The sequence below is a fragment of the Puntigrus tetrazona genome, chromosome 7 (genome assembly GCF_018831695.1).
Source record: "Puntigrus tetrazona isolate hp1 chromosome 7, ASM1883169v1, whole genome shotgun sequence".
Taxonomy (NCBI): domain Eukaryota; kingdom Metazoa; phylum Chordata; class Actinopteri; order Cypriniformes; family Cyprinidae; genus Puntigrus; species Puntigrus tetrazona.
The window spans coordinates 39,716,451-39,738,269 of NC_056705.1; the positions used below are offsets into that span (position 1 = coordinate 39,716,451).

The 21,819-nt window shown below is 41.6% G+C and overlaps 3 protein-coding genes across 5 annotated transcripts in view; 1 reads left to right on the plus strand and 2 right to left on the minus strand.

Moving 5' to 3' along the window:
• The window catches only part of slc35c1 (solute carrier family 35 member C1), a 3,646-nt gene extending 1,104 nt beyond the window's left edge, over positions 1-2,542 (minus strand). Inside the window, 2 exon segments of the mRNA XM_043244663.1 lie at positions 1,532-2,034; positions 2,403-2,542. Of these exon segments, the coding sequence (XP_043100598.1) occupies positions 1,532-2,003 (472 nt within the window). The 5' untranslated portion in view covers positions 2,004-2,034; positions 2,403-2,542.
• A 667-nt stretch (positions 2,543-3,209) lies between these two features.
• On the plus strand, positions 3,210-9,010 carry LOC122348798 (toll interacting protein). Of its 3 annotated transcripts, none has more exons than XM_043244664.1 (6): positions 3,210-3,377; positions 4,315-4,464; positions 4,584-4,766; positions 5,639-5,821; positions 6,065-6,155; positions 8,119-9,010. In XM_043244664.1, exons 1-6 carry the CDS (start codon positions 3,345-3,347, stop codon positions 8,337-8,339), a joined length of 861 nt encoding a protein of 286 aa, XP_043100599.1. In that variant the 5' UTR covers positions 3,210-3,344; the 3' UTR covers positions 8,340-9,010. The 3 variants fall into 3 exon arrangements, with proteins under 3 accessions (XP_043100599.1, XP_043100600.1, XP_043100601.1); XM_043244665.1 differs by having other exon boundaries at positions 3,211-3,377; positions 5,639-5,791; XM_043244666.1 differs by lacking the exon at positions 3,210-3,377 and adding an exon at positions 3,612-3,631.
• A 232-nt stretch (positions 9,011-9,242) lies between these two features.
• LOC122348005 (mucin-2-like) lies at positions 9,243-21,729 on the minus strand. The gene is made up of 14 exons (XM_043243237.1): positions 20,373-21,729; positions 20,028-20,172; positions 18,081-19,900; positions 12,916-18,018; positions 12,598-12,818; positions 11,874-12,042; positions 11,482-11,586; positions 11,355-11,395; positions 11,130-11,255; positions 10,919-11,014; positions 10,661-10,789; positions 10,541-10,580; positions 9,701-9,821; positions 9,243-9,599 (listed from the first exon to the last, which is right to left on the minus strand). Exons 1-14 carry the CDS (start codon positions 21,727-21,729, stop codon positions 9,398-9,400), a joined length of 9,675 nt encoding a protein of 3,224 aa, XP_043099172.1. The 3' UTR covers positions 9,243-9,397.
• Positions 21,730-21,819: the final 90 nt, after the last annotated feature.

The following is a 21,819-nucleotide window of genomic DNA, read 5'->3' on the forward strand; positions in this document are numbered from 1 at the left end:
AGAGTTGCGAGATTAAAATAAACAGGCTTGTTAACAGTGATGGGTTTAAATGATATTTCGTGTAGTGACTGTAGGGCTAATGCATGAGAAGCGTATGCGAGCCTATTGTTTAAGTCAGATTCATGTATTAAAAGTTGAGTAATCATTGCAGATTATGAATGTAAACTGCTTCGGCGTTCAGCTTCAAATGGCGTTTTCGACAAAAGAATTCTACAGAAATGATTGAAATGACAGAAATAATCTGAAACGAAACCCTGAGAAAAAAAGTCTGTTATCAAAGTACTGCTGTCAAGTCTGTTAAAGTAATTTGAGAATTATTGCATTTAGTGGCTTCTTCTACACTTTTTTTAGTGATATTTAGTGTCAGTTTATCAGGAAGTTATGATTTTGATCTCTCCGGCTCCTTGGATGGAAACAGCGCTCATTCGCAGATGTTTTATGCGATATTCCAATTTTTTGCCATATTAAAAATTATTTAAACAAAGAAAGGGGTGAGAAAGCAGAAGATCCCTGTTTTGAAATATAATTGCAAAGATATTTAAAAAAATACTTGAAACCATTGGTATTTTTGTCCATATTAAAAATTATTTATTTAACAAAGAAAGGGGTGGAGAGAAGCACGACGTGCATCCCTGTATGAATATATAACTTCTGCTAAACAGAAAAGATATTTAAAAAAAAATACTTGAAACCATTGACGGTAGCCATTGACTTCCATAGTAATTTTATCCATATTAAAAAAATAAAATAAAAATTATATATATATTTATTTATTTATTTAAGAAAGATGGGATGGGGAGAAGGATGACGTATGAATTTATAACTTCTGCTAAACACAAAAGATATTTAAAAAATACTTGAAACCATTGACGGTAGCCATTGACTTCCATAATAATTTTACCCATATTAAAAATATATATTTATTTATTTAAGAAAGATGGGATGGGGAGAAGGATGGCCTGCATCCTTGAATGAATTTATAACTTCTGCTAAACACAAAAGTATATATTTGAAGCCTGTTGAAAACCAGCTGACGGTAGCCATTGACTTCCATAGTAATTTTATCCATATTAAAAATATATATTTATTTAAGAAAGGTGGAATGGGGAGAAGGATGACGTGCATCCCTGTATGAATTTATAACTTCTGCTAAACACAAAAGAATATATTTGAAGCCTGTTGGAAACCAGCTGACGGTACCCATCGACTTCCATAGTAATTTTATCCATATTAAAATATATATATTTATTTATTTAAGAAAGATGGGATGGGGAGAAGGATGACGTGCATCCCTGTATCAATTTATAACCTCTGCTAAACACAAAAGAATATATTTGAAGTCTGTTGGAAACCAGCTGACGGTACCCATCGACTTCCACAGTAGATATTTTCTCCATACTATGAAATTCAATGGCTACCGTCAACCGTTTGGTCACTAAGATTCCCCAAAACATATTATTCAGAGTTCAGCGGGGAACAGAGACTCAAACAGGTTGAACGAAGACTTTTTCTTTCGGCGGCCGGCACTCACCTAGAATGACTCCGCAGCACAGCACCGCGTACAAAGACGTGGTCTGCTTCAGGACCACATAGGACAGGATAACGTTAAAAACGGTGGAAAGCGAGCGGCCGACGGTGTAGAAGGCGACCCCCACATATTTCAGGCACAGGTTGTTGAACGTGATCATGCCGATGAACACCACGGTCAAAGGCAAAATCTCCCTGGACACCCTGAAATCAAATTTCAGCGACGGGAAATCCACGAACCCGGGACACAGCTTCGAGAGAAAGTTCATCAGCCAGCACAGACCCACGCTGACCACGCACTGGAAGAACGTGATGAAGACAGGCGCGTCCAGCTCCTTGCTGTCTAACAGGTAGTTGTTCAGGAAAACCATGGATATCGAGATGAACCAGTACAGAGCGACCACCGACGCGATTTTGGTCGCTTTCAGGATAAAGGGCTCGTCTTTTTCCGACCGAGCGGTGTCCGAGAAAGCCATTCTTAAAATTCTGGATCGCTTGAGTTGGGACCTGTTCATGGTGCGAGAGTGAAGGGAGAGGAACAATGCGAATGCACATTAGTTATTTGATAACAACAACATTTGGGGTCAGGTGCCCGTGCGCTGGCCATGAGGAACACGATAGCGGGCTGCTCCACAACTTCCGCGTTGGGTTTCTTAAAGCGACAGCCTCACCGCTTTACGGCAAAAACTCACGATAAACCACGAGCGAATGAGTTCGGCAAGCAGATATTTACGTTTAGACGCGGGAGTGAATAAATGAATAGATTAAATGGTAGGAGTGCGTTTGGCCGCGCGTCGTTTACAGCAGTGGTGAAATAATGAACGTTTGCGAAGTTTAAGAATAGAAAATGTTTACGAATCGGATGCGAGTCTCACCTTCTTGGACGCCAGGCATTTGCTTGGAAGCGTTTGCAATGCACCTTAAAGCAGGAAGTGTTTTTAATGCTCAACTCCTCCTTTCTCTTGAGACTATCTACCGTAGTACCATAGATACTGCATTGTAATTACAAAAGAGCACAAAAGTATGTCAGTATCGCCCTTTTTTTATTGTTTTGTTATGAATGCGTCATTTGCATTCTTGCACGAAAAGTTCTTTGACTCTTTCTTCACGTCCATCAAAAATGCATGCGTAAAATTGCAATCAAACGTCATTTGTGCATTGTTTTAAAAATTTTCTTATTTCACATGGTGCTTTTTTAAAAAGGAAATAACGTGTGTTCTCATTAGTGGTCCTGGATGACATGCTCAGAAATATACTTGGTTTATTATGGACTAATTTCACTGAGGCATAATTAAAATGTTCTTTTACTAACCCAATCAATGCTAATTGCGTGCTTTTAATAACTTTATTGCATGTGCTCTAAGATATGGTAAACAGGCAACGAATTGATTGCACTGATGTAACTAGGCAAAGGCTCCCAGATGTATCCTAAACGCATATAGCTATTTTCATAAGCAAAACAAAAATGTCGGGGTTTTGAAAAGAATCTTATTATTTATCATTTATCTTATTTTTAATGTTTCTTTGTATTACCCTATAGGGATTTCTACCATTAAAATCGATACTTTTCTGTGTCTATAAAGGTAAATTTAAATATTGACAATGATTAATCTACAGGGATTATTTAATTCCGTGCAAGGAGGACTTTTATTCTGAAGTGAGGAAGGGGGCGGGGTCTGATAGGGTGGTTGCTTATTTCCGGCATTGAGCTCCGTTGGTGTATGTCGTTGTATATCAGTACATTCTGACGTAATTATTATTCCGTTTTGCTTGTTTAGAAAAAAGGCAGGCGTCGTTCGTTATTGAATAACATCGAAATGGCAACAACAGTTAGTACGCAACGGGGACAGGTAAGAGATGGGCTTTGAATAGACTTGCGTGCGCATCATGCTAACTTGCTCAAGCAGGATAACAAGGATTTTTCGCAATAAAAGCAAACATGGGAAGTTGCGCAGTACAGAATTAACGCTAGGGGATATGCGTATGTAGACGTTCACGCCTCGACCGGCGTCGAAACGTCAAAATGTTGGACGCACACTAACGAGAAAGGCACAAATAAGGATGCAATGTCGATTCTACAGCAACGTCGAGATATTTACTACAGGTCAACGTCCAGACGTGACGACTAAATGTTAACAAATGCGATTTAATGGCGCATTTTAAAGACCTGATTGCACTAAGCAGTCGATTTCTTACGTAAACCGCTCGGACGTTATTCTTAGTCGTCAGTTTGATTTGTGAAAGTGCGTTAACGTTACCGTGGTAACGTTACATTGAATTACTGCGACAGAAGATGCGTTATTTATTTGGATGTGTGTGTGTGTGTGTGTGTGTGTGTGTGTGTGGGGCTCGTGATTTAGGAGTTTGTAACGGGAAGTTGACGTATGACGTAATCACAGACACTCCCACGTTAATACAGTAATAAAAAATATAGTGCATTACTGTATTTATTGAGAGAACTGTAAAGAGGTAACCGAAAAATAGGCTTAATTTCATTAGGGTTCATTGCATTTCTCGACTTTTTAATAATGCACTTTTTATACGTATTATTTCTATACTTTATAGTATCTCTTTATGAGAATTCAGATATTTCAGTCTCGATTTTCTGTGCGATCGTGGGTTAAACAGGGTCGCTCGCATTATAATGGCTACAGAAACGCTTCGTCTTCATTAAAAAAAAGTAACAATAGTTTTGTTATTAGATGCAATCTCTCAAGGCCATCAAAGAAGGTGACTGCATAAATTATAATTATGACTCATCAAAAGCTGCTGTTATTGTATATTCAGGTATACATTGGCGAGCTGCCTCAGGATTTTCTGAGAATCACCCCGACGCAGCAGCAGCAGCAGGTGCAGTTAGACGCCCAGGCGGCCCGGCAGCTGCAGTACGGAGGAGCTCTGGGCACAGCTGGCCGCCTCAGCATCACTGTCGTACAGGTACTGCTCTTTTCACGGGGCGGTCCGACCCGCGCGGCCGTTCTGAACGTACATTTGTCAAGTGTGCATAGTAAGATGTTTAAAAGGAGATGCAAAGGCTAGTTGAATTATTTTCGCAGGCCAAGCTTGCGAAGAACTATGGGATGACGCGCATGGACCCTTACTGCAGGATTCGGCTCGGCTATGCCGTCTATGAGACTCCTACTGCCCACAATGGAGCGAAAAACCCTCGCTGGAACAAAGTCATCCAGTGCACTGTCCCGCCCGGGGTCGACTCCTTCTACCTGGAAATCTTTGACGAGGTAAAACTTCACATCACTTAGAAAACCCTTTCGTTACTTGTTGCAAAAAAAGTAAACGGGCAAATCTTTTACCAAATTATATTACTTACTTCTTTAAGAAAGGTAAGATCGATATTAACCGAAAAAGATCAAACTAAAATGTATTTTAAAATACCAGAATCTCTCTAAAAGACAAGTTTTGAATTATTTTCTTTTCAAAATGTTGGAAATTGCATTCATTTTCCAGCTTGTTTTTAATAGCTTAGTTACGTAGTCTTACATGAAGTTAATATTAATTTCCGAAAATGTTGGTAATTTAGTCACATTAAAGCAATAATTCACCAAAAAATAAATACCGCCATCATTTACTGTCTCTCTAGTTTTTTTTTTATTCTGTTGAAGACATGATATTTTGTATAATGGTAATTGCAAAAGAGTTTCTGGTAGGCGTTCGCTTCCATAATATGAGAGGAAAAAATCCATTATAGCATTACAAGGTTATTATAATTAAAAAATGGCCCAATGATTTTCCCTCAAGCCTTCTAGGAGTATGTGACTTTCTCTTCTTGGATGAATATAATTGGAGGCACACTTATAAATGTCTTTGCTCTGCCAAGCTTTAGAAGTGAATGGCAGTAAATGGGGGTCAAGATTTTCAATGTCAAAGAAGCCACCCATCATAAAAAGTCCTCCGATAAAGGAGTGATGCATTGGAGTACAAAATGATCCATATTTCATACATATGTTTGAACAGAATGGTGATTCAATGGATGATGCTAACAAAAAAAAAAAAAAAGAATTGACAAAATACAAAAATACTTAATTTAATTGTAAAAGCCTTGCAATGGAAAGCAGGCGATCTTAACTGATGACTGTTCTGTGTCGCCGGACAGAGAGCGTTTTCCATGGACGATCGCATCGCTTGGACACACGTGACGATCCCAGAGAGCCTGCGAGAGGGAACCGTTGTGGACGAGTGGTACAGCTTGAGCGGAAGACAGGGTGACGACAAAGAAGGCATGATCAATCTGGTCATGTCCTTTGCTGTAAGTCCTCTCTCTCACAAAATACCGCGCATGAGCGTTATTCGCTGTTTCTTGGCTAAGCGTTACAAGAGAAATTTCAACTTCGTAAACCAATGCATTTGTGATAGGTATGCATATGTCGTGTTCTGTTTTTACTTTCAAATTACTTGTTGCCTGCACGAATGACCCAGTCAAAAATTCAGGAAAGTACATGCACTGTAAACCGATTTAAAGTATAAGATCGGTAGCGCTTAATGCTTAACATTTTTTCTCTCTTTTTGTTTTTGGCCAAAGTCAATACCAGCAGGAATGATGATGCAGCCACAGCCTGTGGTTTTGATGCCGACAGTTTATCAGCAGGGCGTTGGATATGTGCCCATAGCAGGTTTGTTAAACACCGTGACATAATAGCTAGGGATGAAGCTTTTTATTTATTTATTTTATCATCAAATATGAATTTTTCTTTGTTTACCTCTATCATTTTATTGCATTGCATTACACCTTGCTCTGCAACGTACCTTAACGTGTGATGGATTGTAGCACAATAATGCGATTGCGTTTTCTTGACCTGGCAGCTGCATTTTGGACTGCTGCTGTTTGCTTATTGAAGATGCAAGACTAGCGGCTAGCAGTGCATTACAAAAGTACTGTATAAGTTTCTGCATCAGAAACAGGCAACATGTTCTGCAGCTTGGTGTTGTTTTAAGATGGAAGAATGCTGTTTTTGTTGCTGTCTAAAATAACACATTTATAGGTTTTCACTGTAAAGGACGTTACAGTACGTCCGTCTAAATGCTAATTGTAAACTTAAGAGATTATGTGTACTGTTTTTTTGGTTCAGTAAGTAATATCTCAGTCTTATCTGAAGTTAAGGAGAAAATTATTGGTCTTATAACACTCTTTTAGCTCAAATTTCATCTGGGCTTGTTGAAATATATGATTGAGTATCATCCGCATTACAGTGGAAACTAATAATAATTATACATGTGTATTGAAAATAATACATTTGGATGATCCCCCGTTGAGCGATTGAACAGGTAGGATTTAAATGCCCGTATAGTTTAAAATCCGATCTATGATGAGGCTTTTATCTGTAGTCTGTCAAACGCCGCACCAAGATCAAGCTAGCAATGAGATGCAGCCTTGGTCTGATGCAAGATGCAAGTCATTTTTAATTTTAAGAAATGCCATTTCTGTGCTTTGATGGGCCCTGAAACCAGACAAAAATTATTCATGGATATCTTGAACTGTTTTGGGACGTAACCTAGAGATAGCGACAAGTTAATGTTGGAAAGTGGTTCTTCAGCTACAGGTAACCATTCGTTCAGCATTTTAGGGGGTACAGAATCTGATAAATATGTTATAACAAAATTACAAACACAACGCTTGTTTTTGTCCCCATTTTTCATGAGCCCAAAGATCTAACTGTGCACTTTTGTACACAAAAGGCTTGGTGCTCACAAATCCGTGTTAGTGAGAACTTCTCCTTTGCCGAGATAATCCCTCCACCTCACCGGTGTGGCATATCAAGATGCTGATTGGACAGCATGATTATTGCCCAGGTGTGCCTTAGGCCGGCCACAATAAAAGGCCACTCTTAAATGTTCGGTTTTACTGTATTGGGGGTCAGTATCTGCTTCGAGTTGATAAAGTTGTTGATTGTGGCCTGTGGATGTACTGCCAAATTCTCTGAAACGCATTTAGAGACGGCTTATGGTTGAGAAATGCACGTTGAATTCCCAGGCAACCGCTCCGGTGGACATTCCTGCAGTTGGCGTGCTAATTGCACGCTCCCTGAAAACCTACAACGTCTGTGGCATTTTAGAGTGGGCTTCTATTGTGGCCAGCCTAAGCCACACCTGTGCAATAAACATGCTGTCCAATCAGCATCTTGATGTGCCTCACCTGTGAGGTATTTGTGAACGAAATTTGAGAGAAATAGGCCTTTTGTGTACATAGAAAAGTCTTAAAAATGGAGGCAAAAATATGATTTTGTTCAGTGTAGATGCAGTAATGTTCATTTAGATCTTCTTACTGAGACATATTAGAGAGAGAGACTGACAGCTCATATCATTTTATGTACGTAATCTGATTCACATCCCAACATTTTATTAGAATTTTTGGCATTATGAATTTGCACCAAATTGCATATTTTTTTGCTAGAAATAAGCAAAACTTTGTCTAAAGATTCAAAAATATTTAATTTCAGTTTTGCAGGGTTAAAATGAATAAGCAAGTCTGTTCTGTATACAAGATTAAGACTAATGGTTGCATGTGCGCAATTAAATACCGCCTTTTAAAGATAAAAACAAAACAAAATGTACTCTTTTGTCCAAATGTGCCTTTAGGTGTCCCTGGCATGTATAATCAAGGTGTGGTGCCTATGGGAATGCCAGCCGTCCCTGCCGTCACGTCACAGAGCGCCCCCTGCAGTGAAGAAGACCTTAAAGCCCTTCAGGACATGTTTCCCAACCTGGACAAGGAGGTGATCCGCACCGTTTTGGAGGCCCAACAGGGCAACAAAGATGCTGCCATTAACTCCTTGCTACAGATGGCCGAGGAGCTTTAACTGCAGAACTTGCCACTCAGCTAGCGCTTAAATGTACCAACAATGTAAAACTTTATACCAAAAAGACCCTGTAAATATGCACACTGAAATCTATCGACCCCTAACAGTAGCAAGCAAATCTAACAAACTGATAATTGTCTTTAAATCGGCGTTCAGAATGAATGTTTCTGGAACGTTACAGAGAATGTAGGATGATTTTTGCAAAGGAGTAACTTGTTATTTGTCCGCTGAGGGCAGCATACCATATCTGTATTGTAGTGATCCCATGTCTTAAAGAAGTTTGATATACTGTATTATGCTTTTATCTGTATGAATTAGTTACATAACTGTACATGAATATAATTTATTTTGAAGATTATTAAAGAGATATCAGAGTATATCAGAATCAATGTCATTATTTTAAAGGCTTGTTTGTGCACAAACCACTTTGACCATTACAAGCACAGAATACATGTGAAGTGTTGAATGCCTAATATTAGCCCACGATGCTGGCAAATATATATAACACCCGTTGCCTGTTATTGCACAGTACGGTTGCAAGGCTTTGTGATTACAATTATCATATGTTTTGGAGTAAACGGCATTTAAAAAAATATTTCTTTGCTTTTTCTGCTGTGCTCTAGTTTGTTTGCTAATCTAACTTTCTAATAAACCTGGCATTGCACACTCTTGATTGTCGTTGGCTCTGTGATGAATTGCTGTGGTTTATAAGTCACCGAATAAGTGTCCACTAAATGGAGATGCTACAGTTGGCATATTGCTCTAACGCAAAAGATTGAATGCAATTACGCTAAGAAAAAGTGCGAGAGCAATGGTCATAGGTTGCAAAAGGTCTTTACTTCACAGATCGTTGAAACTGTTGCAGTTTTCCAGAAAAAAATGACGACATAAACTTCAGTTTGCATTGGTTTATTAAGAGCTACTAGACAAGAAACAAAAAAGCTGTCATTCTCACGACACTATAGAGATTATTATCACAAACATTTCGTGCTATTAAAATGTACAGATTTATTGCATAAGATCCCTTTAAATCCGCTCTCCTGTACGGGAATTCAGGTTCACGATCTCCTTCGGCGTCGCCTCAAGGAAGTTGATTGACCGGAGCAATCGGAGGCCTTGCAGCCGCAAGACTCTATGTAAATGTAAGTGTGGCTGATGTTTGACTTGTCCGGGCAAACCAGGGTCACTTCCTTCTTGGTGGTTGTTATTTCTTGACAGCAAGAGCATGAGTGCACAAGAGCGTTCGCTTCGGCAGAGTATCTGTTTTAACATACGACGGCGGTTCGGTTGTTAAGTACAGCACAAACTACATATAATGTCTTTATAAATGAAGGTCTCTAAATGGTGATGTTGGTACTCACATTGATGAGGTTTCACACAAGCCTAAGCAAGAAGTTGTTTCCACAGGCGTGCTGCTTATACAGCCATTACTGACCAAGTAGGTGCTGTTCTTCTGGACATTACATTTGTTGTCCAATGTACCTAAGGGAAAAAAACCCCCAAAAAACAAGGTAAGTGTTAGTAAATACAGTTCTACACTTTATATGACCTGAAATAGTTTTTTGGCAAGTTTAGTAGCAATACTGGGTAGTAACCCATTACATGTAATCTAGATTATATGAATAAATTCCAAAAAATAAACTACTTGTAAATATATTCATTTCAAAATACAGTTATGTTTTATTGATTACATACTATTCTCATGGTGAAATAACAGTATGTCATTTATTTATTTTTTATTTTTATTGTAAATATATATATATATATATATATATATATATATATATATATATATATATATATATATATATAAAACCTTTTAAATATTTAATTAATTGTTAGCTTTAGATTAAACTCACATAAACCCAGCAGTTCCTTCACAAAGCCCAGTTTGGGAAACTTTTACATAATGTTTAATGCACTTTATGTTTGTTAATAACATAATGTAATAATATATATGCATATTTATTTAATATAAATACATATTTATAGTATTTAATGAATCAATGAGGTCTAAATTATTCTGCAAGTAATAAAAAAGTCTGATTATATTACTTGAAAAGTATAATGTAATGGATTATGTTCCAGTTACAGTTTTTTCATGAAATTTGGAATCGTTAATAATGTACCCAACACTGTTCAGTAGTAATATTTTCTTTTGTTTTCAAGTTATTTTGCTCGAGAAATGGTGTTCGACTCACAGGTTCGACAGCAGCCATCTGCATCTGTTGTCTCCGTTCCCTGTAGAAAAAGAAAAAAACAGTAACCATTGAGTTAAATTAAAAGATGTTGTCTAAAATAGTCCCTTTCAAGCCACTTACAGGGATACAATGGTCAGGATTGAAGGCAGGGCAAGTGGTCTTAATCTCAACTGTCACTGAGGTACCATTGACTCTCTCACACTTGTATTTAACACAATTGTCATCAGACGGTTGCCATATCTGATCTACCTGTTGGTGAAGAACGTATACAAAGAATACTTAATGCAAGCATTTCAAATGTCATTGATTTGATGTTACAATATGCACTTTGCAATGCAATTGTTTAAATGCTAAAGTAAATATCATGTCAGAACATACCGAAACGGTAACTGTGATGTTGTCGTGCATAACCACACAATCGGTGCTAACACACACTCCACAGCACTGACCAGGAATGGGTTGGTACTCGTGACCCTAAAGGGAAAAAAGAAAGAGAAATGCATCACGCTGCCGGGTAGTGATATATAACTCTGTACTGAAGTGAAGTACTGAGCTAGTTTTTAATGAAGATCGAAATAGACGTTTATACCTGTGGACAGTTATCATTGCAGTCAGCTATCATACACTCTGCAGCAAGAAGTTTTGTTTCAGGATCTATGTTCCAACCACACTGGCAAAGCATACAAGGGTCATCACTTGGAATAGATGAGCCAGGCTACAGACGAAAATGGAGAGAGGGAATAAGTATACTTTTTATATCTGCGAGGTATTGGAGGTATATATACACATCAAGTGATGTAATATCTTATTTTACCTGATACACTGTGGTATTTTGAACACAGACCTCCATGGGTGCTGTAAAAATAAAAAAAATAATGACTACATTGCACAGCAACGTAGTAAAAGTACATTTTCTGATAACAAATGTTTCATATACATACAGCAAATATAATCTGGACAGCAGTTATCTGGAGATACTCTGAAGGATGGTACAAAGCCCAGTGGACACTGTATTGTCGGAATAGGGCACAGGCTCACATCACAACCTGTAGAATAATATTAAACATTTTGTTCAGCATTTCTTTGTAAATGTACAGACATTTATACAATTAATTCGAATTTTTTTGTTTAACTTTCTGCTTTTCAAACAGTACAAGTGTTCAAATCAAGACACTATGAGTTTGGACATCATTTGAAAGCCATAGTTGATAACCAAGTATGTATGACTGAAGAACTAAAAATTAGTAAATATATAAATAATAAATAGTATTTCTGTCATCCGTTTAAAAAATCATTCTGTGTCCCAAACATTTTCTGTATTCAGATCACTTACTGCACTCATGGATCTCACAGCAGTCTTTTGTTGTGTTCAGAAGTACTTGTCCAGGCTTATCGCAAATACCAGGTGGTGAAACGGGACAAGTTACAGGCTGGCAACGCACCGTCAGTGTTTCACTGTCACACTCACACATTTGACATCCAGTCTGCCAAGTATCACCGGGCTGAAAAGCCAAAAAAAAAAAAAAAACTTGTCAGATACATTGTTTTCGTAGATTAAATGGTTAATTGAATTTGTTTACTTTTTTCTGCAATTGACACAAAGACACATGCATTCAATTCTTAATTATTGTTGGGGTCATTGCATTTTTTGATGATATGCAAATCTGTTACACATATTCGAAAATATGCTTATCATCTGTTTTTGTTAGTTTACTGGAATGTTAAAATGAAATGCACTAATTATCAAAAATTCAGTAATTGAGAATTTTGAGAATTTGTCATTTGAGAATGTTTAACCTTTTTTCTATATATTATTAATGACCAAATTTTCACTGACATTTACTTTTACATTTATTTACTTTTACTTGTATTATATTAAAAAAATGAGTGAAATGTAAGCTGCTTTGGATAAAAAACATCTGCTAGATGCAAGTATTTAACATTTAGTTTTGGTATTATCTTTGTTCCCACTGATATTTAACGTATGCAAAAATGACGGCCATATCTCTATTGATTTCATAACCTATCAAACAAAAGACTACTATTTGAAGATGTACCTGTCTTGGTAGATCAAGTGAATCACACTTAGGCCCATAGGTTGTAGTTGTTACTGGGGAACTTGTGGCTGTTGAACTGGAATATGTGGTTGTTTCAGGAGGAATTGATGGTGATGGAGAGGTTTCACATGATGTTGAAATCTTCACAATATGGCAAGTTGCATTACAGTATGCAGTGAAGCACCAACCAAAACCATCAGTAACATTGTAAATGGTATCACCTGAAAAACAAAACAAAAAAATTATAACATTACAAATTTCAGCTTTTCACATGATTGTTAAATGATATAAAAGGAAAAATAGATGGGAATTTTCTACCTGATTGGAAATGTGTTCCATTGACTAAACAACAAACAATAGAACTGGTTGAGAATAAAGTCGATGTTGTGGTCACTGCAACGTTCTTAGTAAATGGTGTTAATGTTTGTGTAATGGGATTAATTGAGGTCTTCATGGATGTGGATGAGAAAACATATTGAGTGGAAATTGGTGAAATCGTTGAAGTATACACTGTTTTAGATGTTTCGAAAGATGTTTCCAGTTCTGAAGTTGTTGTGGTTGTAGCTGTTGGTTGGTTAGTTAGGGCAGTCGTACCCACTTTTGGTGGCCTGGTGGTGCTGGAGAGAGGTGTCTGAGCTGTGGTCAGTTCATTTTCAGTCACAGTCTCGGTTGTTTTTGGCTGTCCGGTTGTTTGAGTAGCTGTAGATGATTTTGAAGTTGTGGGGACTAAAATTGGAGCCGATGATTCTGTAGATGGTCGGGCAGTGGTGCTTCCTTCCTCAATGATGAGAGTAGTGGATGGGAGGGCTTGTGTGGTGGTGGAAAGAGTTGTTTCAGCTTTGAGTGGTTTTGTTGTTGCGGAAGGACCTTGAGTGGTAACCTCAGACGCAGTGGATGATTCTGCGCTCACTGTTGTGTACACAAGGGTAGTGACTGGGACAGCAGTTGTTTTAGTCTGTGTTGTTGGCTGTGTGGATGTAACCACTGGCACTGAAGTTTGTGACACTGGCAGAGCCGTGCTTGTAGATGTTTCAGATGATGTGTCAGTTACCTCTTCTAAAGTGGTTGTTGCTGTTGTCGTTGGTTGGTTTGTTAGGGCAGTCGTACCCACTTTTGGTGGCCTGGTGGTGCTGGAGAGAGGTGTCTGAGCTGTGGTCAGTTCATTTTCAGTCACAGTCTCGGTTGTTGTTGGCTGTCCAGTTGTTTGAGTAGCTGTAGATGATTTTGAAGTTGTGGGGACTAAGATTGGAGCCGATGATTCTGTAGATGGTCGGGCAGTGGTGCTTCCTTCCTCAATGATGAGAGTAGTGGATGGGAGGGCTTGTGTGGTGGTGAAAAGAGTTGTTTCAGCTTTGAGTGGTTTTGTTGTTGCGGAAGGACCTTGAGTGGTAACCTCAGACGCAGTGGATGATTCTGCGCTCACTGTTGTGTACACAAGGGTAGTGACTGGGACAGCAGTTGTTTTAGTCTGTGTTGTTGGCTGTGTGGATGTAACCACTGGCACTGAAGTTTGTGACACTGGCAGAGCCGTGCTTGTAGATGTTTCAGATGATGTGCCAGTTACCTCTTCTAAAGTGGTTGTTGCTGTTGTCGTTGGTTGGTTTGTTAGGGCAGTCGTACCCACTTTTGGTGGCCTGGTGGTGCTGGAGAGAGGTGTCTGAGCTGTGGTCAGTTCATTTTCAGTTACAATCTCAGTTGTTGTTGGCTGTCCTGTTGTTTGAGTAGCTGTAGATGATTTTGAAGTTGTGGGGACTAAGATTGGAGCTGATGATTCTGAAGATGGTCGGACAGTTGTGCTTCCTTCCTCAATGATGAGAGTAGTGGATGGGAGGGCTTGTGTGGTGGTGGAAAGAGTTGTTTCAGCTTTGAGTGGTTTTGTTGTTGCGGAAGGACCTTGAGTGGTAACCTCAGACCCAGTGGATGATTCTGCGCTCACTGTTGTGTACACAAGGATAGTGACTGGGACAGCAGTTGTTTTAGTCTGTGTTGTTGGCTGTGTGGATGTAACCACTGGCACTGAAGTTTGTGACACTGGCAGAGCCGTGCGTGTAGATGTTTCAGATGATGTGCCAGTTACCTCTTCTAAAGTGGTTGTTGCTGTTGTCGTTGGTTGGTTTGTTAGGGCAGTCGTACCCACTTTTGGTGGCCTGGTGGTGCTGGAGAGAGGTGTCTGAGCTGTGGTCAGTTCATTTTCAGTCACAGTCTCGGTTGTTGTTGGCTGTCCAGTTGTTTGAGTAGCTGTAGATGATTTTGAAGTTGTGGGGACTAAGATTGGAGCTGATGATTCTGAAGATGGTCGAGCAGTGGTGCTTCCTTCCTCAATGATGAGAGTAGTGGATGGGAGGGCTTGTGTGGTGGTGGAAAGAGTTGTTTCAGCTTTGAGTGGTTTTGTTGTTGCGGAAGGACCTTGAGTGGTAACCTCAGACCCAGTGGATGATTCTGCGCTCACTGTTGTGTACACAAGGATAGTGACTGGGACAGCAGTTGTTTTAGTCTGTGTTGTTGGCTGTGTGGATGTAACCACTGGCACTGAAGTTTGTGACACTGGCAGAGCCGTGCGTGTAGATGTTTCAGATGATGTGCCAGTTACCTCTTCTAAAGTGGTTGTTGCTGTTGTCGTTGGTTGGTTTGTTAGGGCAGTCGTACCCACTTTTGGTGGCCTGGTGGTGCTGGAGAGAGGTGTCTGAGCTGTGGTCAGTTCATTTTCAGTCACAGTCTCGGTTGTTGTTGGCTGTCCAGTTGTTTGAGTAGCTGTAGATGATTTTGAAGTTGTGGGGACTAAGATTGGAGTCGATGATTCTGAAGATGGTCGGGCAGTGGTGCTTCCTTCCTCAATGATGAGTGTAGTGGATGGGAGGGCTTGTGTGGTGGTGGAAAGAGTTGTTTCAGCTTTGAGTGGTTTTGTTGTTGCGGAAGGACCTTGAGTGGTAACCTCAGACCCAGTGGATGATTCTGCGCTCACTGTTGTGTACACAAGGGTAGTGACTGGGACAGCAGTTGTTTTAGTCTGTGTTGTTGGCTGTGTGGATGTAACCACTGGCACTGAAGTTTGTGACACTGGCAGAGCCGTGCTTGTAGATGTTTCAGATGATGTGCCAGTTACCTCTTCTAAAGTGGTTGTTGCTGTTGTCGTTGGTTGGTTTGTTAGGGCAGTCGTACCCACTTTTGGTGGCCTGGTGGTGCTGGAGAGAGGTATCTGAGCTGTGGTCAGTTCATTTTCAGTCACAGTCTCGGTTGTTGTTGGCTGTCCAGTTGTTTGAGTAGCTGTAGATGATTTTGAAGTTGTGGGGACTAAGATTGGAGTCGATGATTCTGAAGATGGTCGGGCAGTGGTGCTTCCTTCCTCAATGATGAGTAGTGGATGGGAGGGCTTGTGTGGTGGTGGAAAGAGTTGTTTCAGCTTTGAGTGGTTTTGTTGTTGCGAAGGACCTTGAGTGGTAACCTCAGACCCAGTGGATGATTCTGCGCTCACTGTTGTGTACACAAGGGTAGTGACTGGGACAGCAGTTGTTTTAGTCTGTGTTGTTGGCTGTGTGGATGTAACCACTGGCACTGAAGTTTGTGACACTGGCAGAGCCGTGCGTGTAGATGTTTCAGATGATGTGCCAGTTACCTCTTCTAAAGTGGTTGTTGCTGTTGTCGTTGGTTGGTTTGTTAGGGCAGTCGTACCCACTTTTGGTGGCCTGGTGGTGCTGGAGAGAGGTGTCTGAGCTGTGGTCAGTTCATTTTCAGTCACAGTCTCGGTTGTTGTTGGCTGTCCAGTTGTTTGAGTAGCTGTAGATGATTTTGACGTTGTGGGGACTAAGATTGGAGTCGACGATTCTGAAGATGGTCGGGCAGTGGTGCTTCCTTCCTCAATGATGAGTGTAGTGGATGGGAGGGCTTGTGTGGTGGTGGAAAGAGTTGTTTCAGCTTTGAGTGGTTTTGTTGTTGCGGAAGGACCTTGAGTGGTAACCTCAGACCCAGTGGATGATTCTGCGCTCACTGTTGTGTACACAAGGGTAGTGACTGGGACAGCAGTTGTTTTAGTCTGTGTTGTTGGCTGTGTGGATGTAACCACTGGCACTGAAGTTTGTGACACTGGCAGAGCCGTGCTTGTAGATGTTTCAGATGATGTGCCAGTTACCTCTTCTAAAGTGGTTGTTGCTGTTGTCGTTGGTTGGTTTGTTAGGGCAGTCGTACCCACTTTTGGTGGCCTGGTGGTGCTGGAGAGAGGTGTCTGAGCTGTGGTCAGTTCATTTTCAGTTACAATCTCAGTTGTTGTTGGCTGTCCTGTTGTTTGAGTAGGTGTAGATGATTTTGAAGTTGTGGGGACTAAGATTGGAGCTGATGATTCTGAAGATGGTCGGACAGTTGTGCTTCCTTCCTCAATGATGAGAGTAGTGGATGGGAGGGCTTGTGTGGTGGTGGAAAGAGTTGTTTCAGCTTTGAGTGGTTTTGTTGTTGCGGAAGGACCTTGAGTGGTAACCTCAGACCCAGTGGATGATTCTGCGCTCACTGTTGTGTACACAAGGGTAGTGACTGGGACAACAGTTGTTTTAGTCTGTGTTGTTGGCTGTTTGGATGTAACCACTGGCACTGAAGTTTGTGACACTGGCAGAGCCGTGCTTGTAGATGTTTCAGATGATGTACCAGTTACTTCTTCTGAAGTGGTTGTTGCTGTAGTCGTTGGCTGGTTTGTTAGGGCAGTCGTACCCACTTTTGGTGGCTTGGTGGTGCTGGAGAGAGGTGTCTGAGCTGTGGTCAGTTCATTTTCAGTCACAGTCTCGGTTGTTGTTGGCTGTCCAGTTGTTTGAGTAGCTGTAGATGATTTTGAAGTTGTGGGGACTAAGATTGGAGCTGATGATTCTGAAGATGGTCGGGCAGTGGTGCTTCCTTCCTCAATGATGAGAGTAGTGGATGGGAGGGCTTGTGTGGTGGTGGAAAGAGTTGTTTCAGCTTTGAGTGGTTTTGTTGTTGCGGAAGGACCTTGAGTGGTAACCTCAGACCCAGTGGATGATTCTGCGCTCACTGTTGTGTACACAAGGGTAGTGACTGGGACAGCAGTTGTTTTAGTCTGTGTTGTTGGCTGTGTGGATGTAACCACTGGCACTGAAGTTTGTGACACTGGCAGAGCCGTGCGTGTAGATGTTTCAGATGATGTGCCAGTTACCTCTTCTAAAGTGGTTGTTGCTGTTGTCGTTGGTTGGTTTGTTAGGGCAGTCGTACCAACTTTTGGTGGCCTGGTGGTGCTGGAGAGAGGTGTCTGAGCTGTGGTCAGTTCATTTTCAGTCACAGTCTCGGTTGTTGTTAGCTGTCCAGTTGTTTGAGTAGCTGTAGATGATTTTGACGTTGTGGGGACTAAGATTGGAGTCGACGATTCTGAAGATGGTCGGGCAGTGGTGCTTCCTTCCTCAATGATGAGTGTAGTGGATGGGAGGGCTTGTGTGGTGGTGGTGGAAAGAGTTGTTTCAGCTTTGAGTGGTTTTGTTGTTGCGAAGGACCTTGAGTGGTAACCTCAGACCCAGTGGATGATTCTGCGCTCACTGTTGTGTACACAAGGGTAGTGACTGGGACAGCAGTTGTTTTAGTCTGTGTTGTTGGCTGTGTGGATGTAACCAGTGGCACTGAAGTTTGTGACACTGGCAGAGCCGTGCTTGTAGATGTTTCAGATGATGTGCCAGTTACCTCTTCTAAAGTGGTTGTTGCTGTTGTCGTTGGTTGGTTTGTTAGGGCAGTCGTACCCACTTTTGGTGGTCTGGTGGTGCTGGAGAGAGGTGTCTGAGCTGTGGTCAGTTCATTTTCAGTCACAGTCTCGGTTGTTGTTGGCTGTCCAGTTGTTTGAGTAGCTGTAGATGATTTTGAAGTTGTGGGGACTAAGATTGGAGTCGACGATTCTGAAGATGGTCGGGCAGTGGTGCTTCCTTCCTCAATGATGAGTGTAGTGGATGGGAGGGCTTGTGTGGTGGTGGAAAGAGTTGTTTCAGCTTTGAGTGGTTTTGTTGTTGCGGAAGGACCTTGAGTGGTAACCTCAGACCCAGTGGATGATTCTGCGCTCACTGTTGTGTACACAAGGGTAGTGACTGGGACAGCAGTTGTTTTAGTCTGTGTTGTTGGCTGTGTGGATGTAACCACTGGCACTGAAGTTTGTGACACTGGCAGAGCCGTGCTTGTAGATGTTTCAGATGATGTGCCAGTTACCTCTTCTAAAGTGGTTGTTGCTGTTGTCGTTGGTTGGTTTGTTAGGGCAGTCGTACCCACTTTTGGTGGCCTGGTGGTGCTGGAGAGAGGTGTCTGAGCTGTGGTCAGTTCATTTTCAGTTACAATCTCAGTTGTTGTTGGCTGTCCTGTTGTTTGAGTAGCTGTAGATGATTTTGAAGTTGTGGGGACTAAGATTGGAGCTGATGATTCTGAAGATGGTCGGACAGTTGTGCTTCCTTCCTCAATGATGAGAGTAGTGGATGGGAGGGCTTGTGTGGTGGTGGAAAGAGTTGTTTCAGCTTTGAGTGGTTTTGTTGTTGCAGAAGGACCTTGAGTGGTAACCTCAGACCCAGTGGATGATTCTGCGCTCACTGTTGTGTACACAAGGGTAGTGACTGGGACAACAGTTGTTTTAGTCTGTGTTGTTGGCTGTTTGGATGTAACCACTGGCACTGAAGTTTGTGACACTGGCAGAGCCGTGCTTGTAGATGTTTCAGATGATGTACCAGTTACTTCTTCTGAAGTGGTTGTTACTGTAGTCGTTGGCTGGTTTGTTAGGGCAGTCGTACCCACTTTTGGTGGCCTGGTGGTGCTGGAGAGAGGTGTCTGAGCTGTGGTCAGTTCATTTTCAGTCACAGTCTCGGTTGTTGTTGGCTGTCCAGTTGTTTGAGTAGCTGTAGATGATTTTGAAGTTGTGGGGACTAAGATTGGAGCTGATGATTCTGAAGATGGTCGGGCAGTGGTGCTTCCTTCCTCAATGATGAGAGTAGTGGATGGGAGGGCTTGTGTGGTGGTGGAAAGAGTTGTTTCAGCTTTGAGTGGTTTTGTTGTTGCGGAAGGACCTTGAGTGGTAACCTCAGACCCAGTGGATGATTCTGCGCTCACTGTTGTGTACACAAGGGTAGTGACTGGGACAGCAGTTGTTTTAGTCTGTGTTGTTGGCTGTGTGGATGTAACCACTGGCACTGAAGTTTGTGACACTGGCAGAGCCGTGCGTGTAGATGTTTCAGATGATGTGCCAGTTACCTCTTCTAAAGTGGTTGTTGCTGTTGTCGTTGGTTGGTTTGTTAGGGCAGTCGTACCCACTTTGGTGGCCTGGTGGTGCTGGAGAGAGGTGTCTGAGCTGTGGTCAGTTCATTTTCAGTTACAATCTCAGTTGTTGTTGGCTGTCCTGTTGTTTGAGTAGCTGTAGATGATTTTGAAGTTGTGGGGACTAAGATTGGAGCTGATGATTCTGAAGATGGTCGGACAGTGTGCTTCCTTCCTCAATGATGAGAGTAGTGGATGGGAGGGCTTGTGTGGTGGTGGAAAGAGTTGTTTCAGCTTTGAGTGGTTTTGTTGTTGCAGAAGGACCTTGAGTGGTAACCTCAGACCCAGTGGATGATTCTGCGCTCACTGTTGTGTACACAAGGGTAGTGACTGGGACAACAGTTGTTTTAGTCTGTGTTGTTGGCTGTTTGGATGTAACCACTGGCACTGAAGTTTGTGACACACTGGCAGAGCCGTGCTTGTAGATGTTTCAGATGATGTACCAGTTACTTCTTCTGAAGTGGTTGTTGCTGTTGTCGTTGGCTGGTTTGTTAGGGCAGTCGTACCCACTTTTGGTGGCCTGGTGGTGCTGGAGAGAGGTGTCTGAGCTGTTGTCAGTTCATTTTCAGTCACAGTCTCGGTTGTTGTTGGCTGTCCAGTTGTTTGAGTAGCTGTAGATGATTTTGAAGTTGTGGGGACTAAAATTGGAGCCGATGATTCTGTAGATGGTCGGGCAGTGGTGCTTCCTTCCTCAATGATGAGAGTAGTGGATGGGAGGGCTTGTGTGGTGGTGGAAAGAGTTGTTTCAGCTTTGAGTGGTTTTGTTGTTGCGGAAGGACCTTGAGTGGTAACCTCAGACCCAGTGGATGATTCTGCGCTCACTGTTGTGTACACAAGGGTAGTGACTGGGACAGCAGTTGTTTTAGTCTGTGTTGTTGGCTGTGTGGATGTAACCACTGGCACTGAAGTTTGTGACACTGGCAGAGCCGTGCTTGTAGATGTTTCAGATGATGTGCCAGTTACCTCTTCTAAAGTGGTTGTTGCTGTTGTCGTTGGTTGGTTTGTTAGGGCAGTCGTACCCACTTTTGGTGGCCTGGTGGTGCTGGAGAGAGGTGTCTGAGCTGTGGTCAGTTCATTTTCAGTCACAGTCTCGGTTGTTGTTGGCTGTCCAGTTGTTTGAGTAGCTGTAGATGATTTTGAAGTTGTGGGGACTAAGATTGGAGTCGATGATTCTGAAGATGGTCGGGCAGTGGTGCTTCCTTCCTCAATGATGAGAGTAGTGGATGGGAGGGCTTGTGTGGTGGTGGAAAGAGTTGTTTCAGCTTTGAGTGGTTTTGTTGTTGCAGAAGGACCTTGAGTGGTAACCTCAGACCCAGTGGATGATTCTGCGCTCACTGTTGTGTACACAAGGGTAGTGACTGCGACAGCAGTTGATTTTGTCTGTGTTGTTGGTTGTGTGGATGTAACCACTGGCACTGAAGTTTGTGACACTGGCAGAGCCGTGCTTGTAGATGTTTCAGATGATGTGCCAGTTACCTCTTCTAAAGTGGTTGTTGCTGTTGTCGTTGGTTGGTTTGTTAGAGCAGTCGTACCCACTTTTGGTGGCCTGGTGGTGCTGGAGAGAGGTGTCTGTGCTGTGGTCAGTTCATTTTCAGTTACAGTCTCAGTTGTTGTTGGTTGTCCAGTTGTTTGAGTAGCTGTAGATGATTTTGAAGATGTGGAGACCACGATTGGAGCTGATGATTCTGAAGATGGTTGGCCAGTGTTTGTTGCAAGCGTTTTTGTAATGGGTGCAATTGAGGTTTCTGATGTTGTTATTGTCCTTGTACTTTGTCCCTCTGTAGAGCTTTCAGGCTCTCTTGTTTTTTTTCCTGTTGTGGACAAGGACAGTGTTGATTTTTCAACTGATGTTGTTGAAGACATTGAAGTTACTGCTATCAGTTTTTCAGTAGAATATTGCATTTTTGTAGTAGAAGCAGTTAAAATAACTTCAGTTGTTGGTTGGCTTAAATG

Coding starts and splice junctions, on each gene's coding strand:
- LOC122348005 (XM_043243237.1), bottom strand. CDS start 21,729: ATGTCTTCAACAACATCAGTTGAAAAATCAACACTGTCCTTGTCCACA. Junction 18,019..18,080: donor GTCTGAGGTTACCACTCAAG/GTCCTTCGCAAC, acceptor CCACCACACAAG/CCCTCCCATCCACTACACTC. Junction 9,600..9,700: donor TTGTGTGAAACCTCATCAAT/GTGAGTACCAAC, acceptor ATGTTAAAACAG/ATACTCTGCCGAAGCGAACG.
- LOC122348798 (XM_043244664.1), top strand. CDS start 3,345: ATGGCAACAACAGTTAGTACGCAACGGGGACAG. Junction 4,465..4,583: donor TCAGCATCACTGTCGTACAG/GTACTGCTCTTT, acceptor TTATTTTCGCAG/GCCAAGCTTGCGAAGAACTA. Junction 6,156..8,118: donor TGGATATGTGCCCATAGCAG/GTTTGTTAAACA, acceptor ATGTGCCTTTAG/GTGTCCCTGGCATGTATAAT.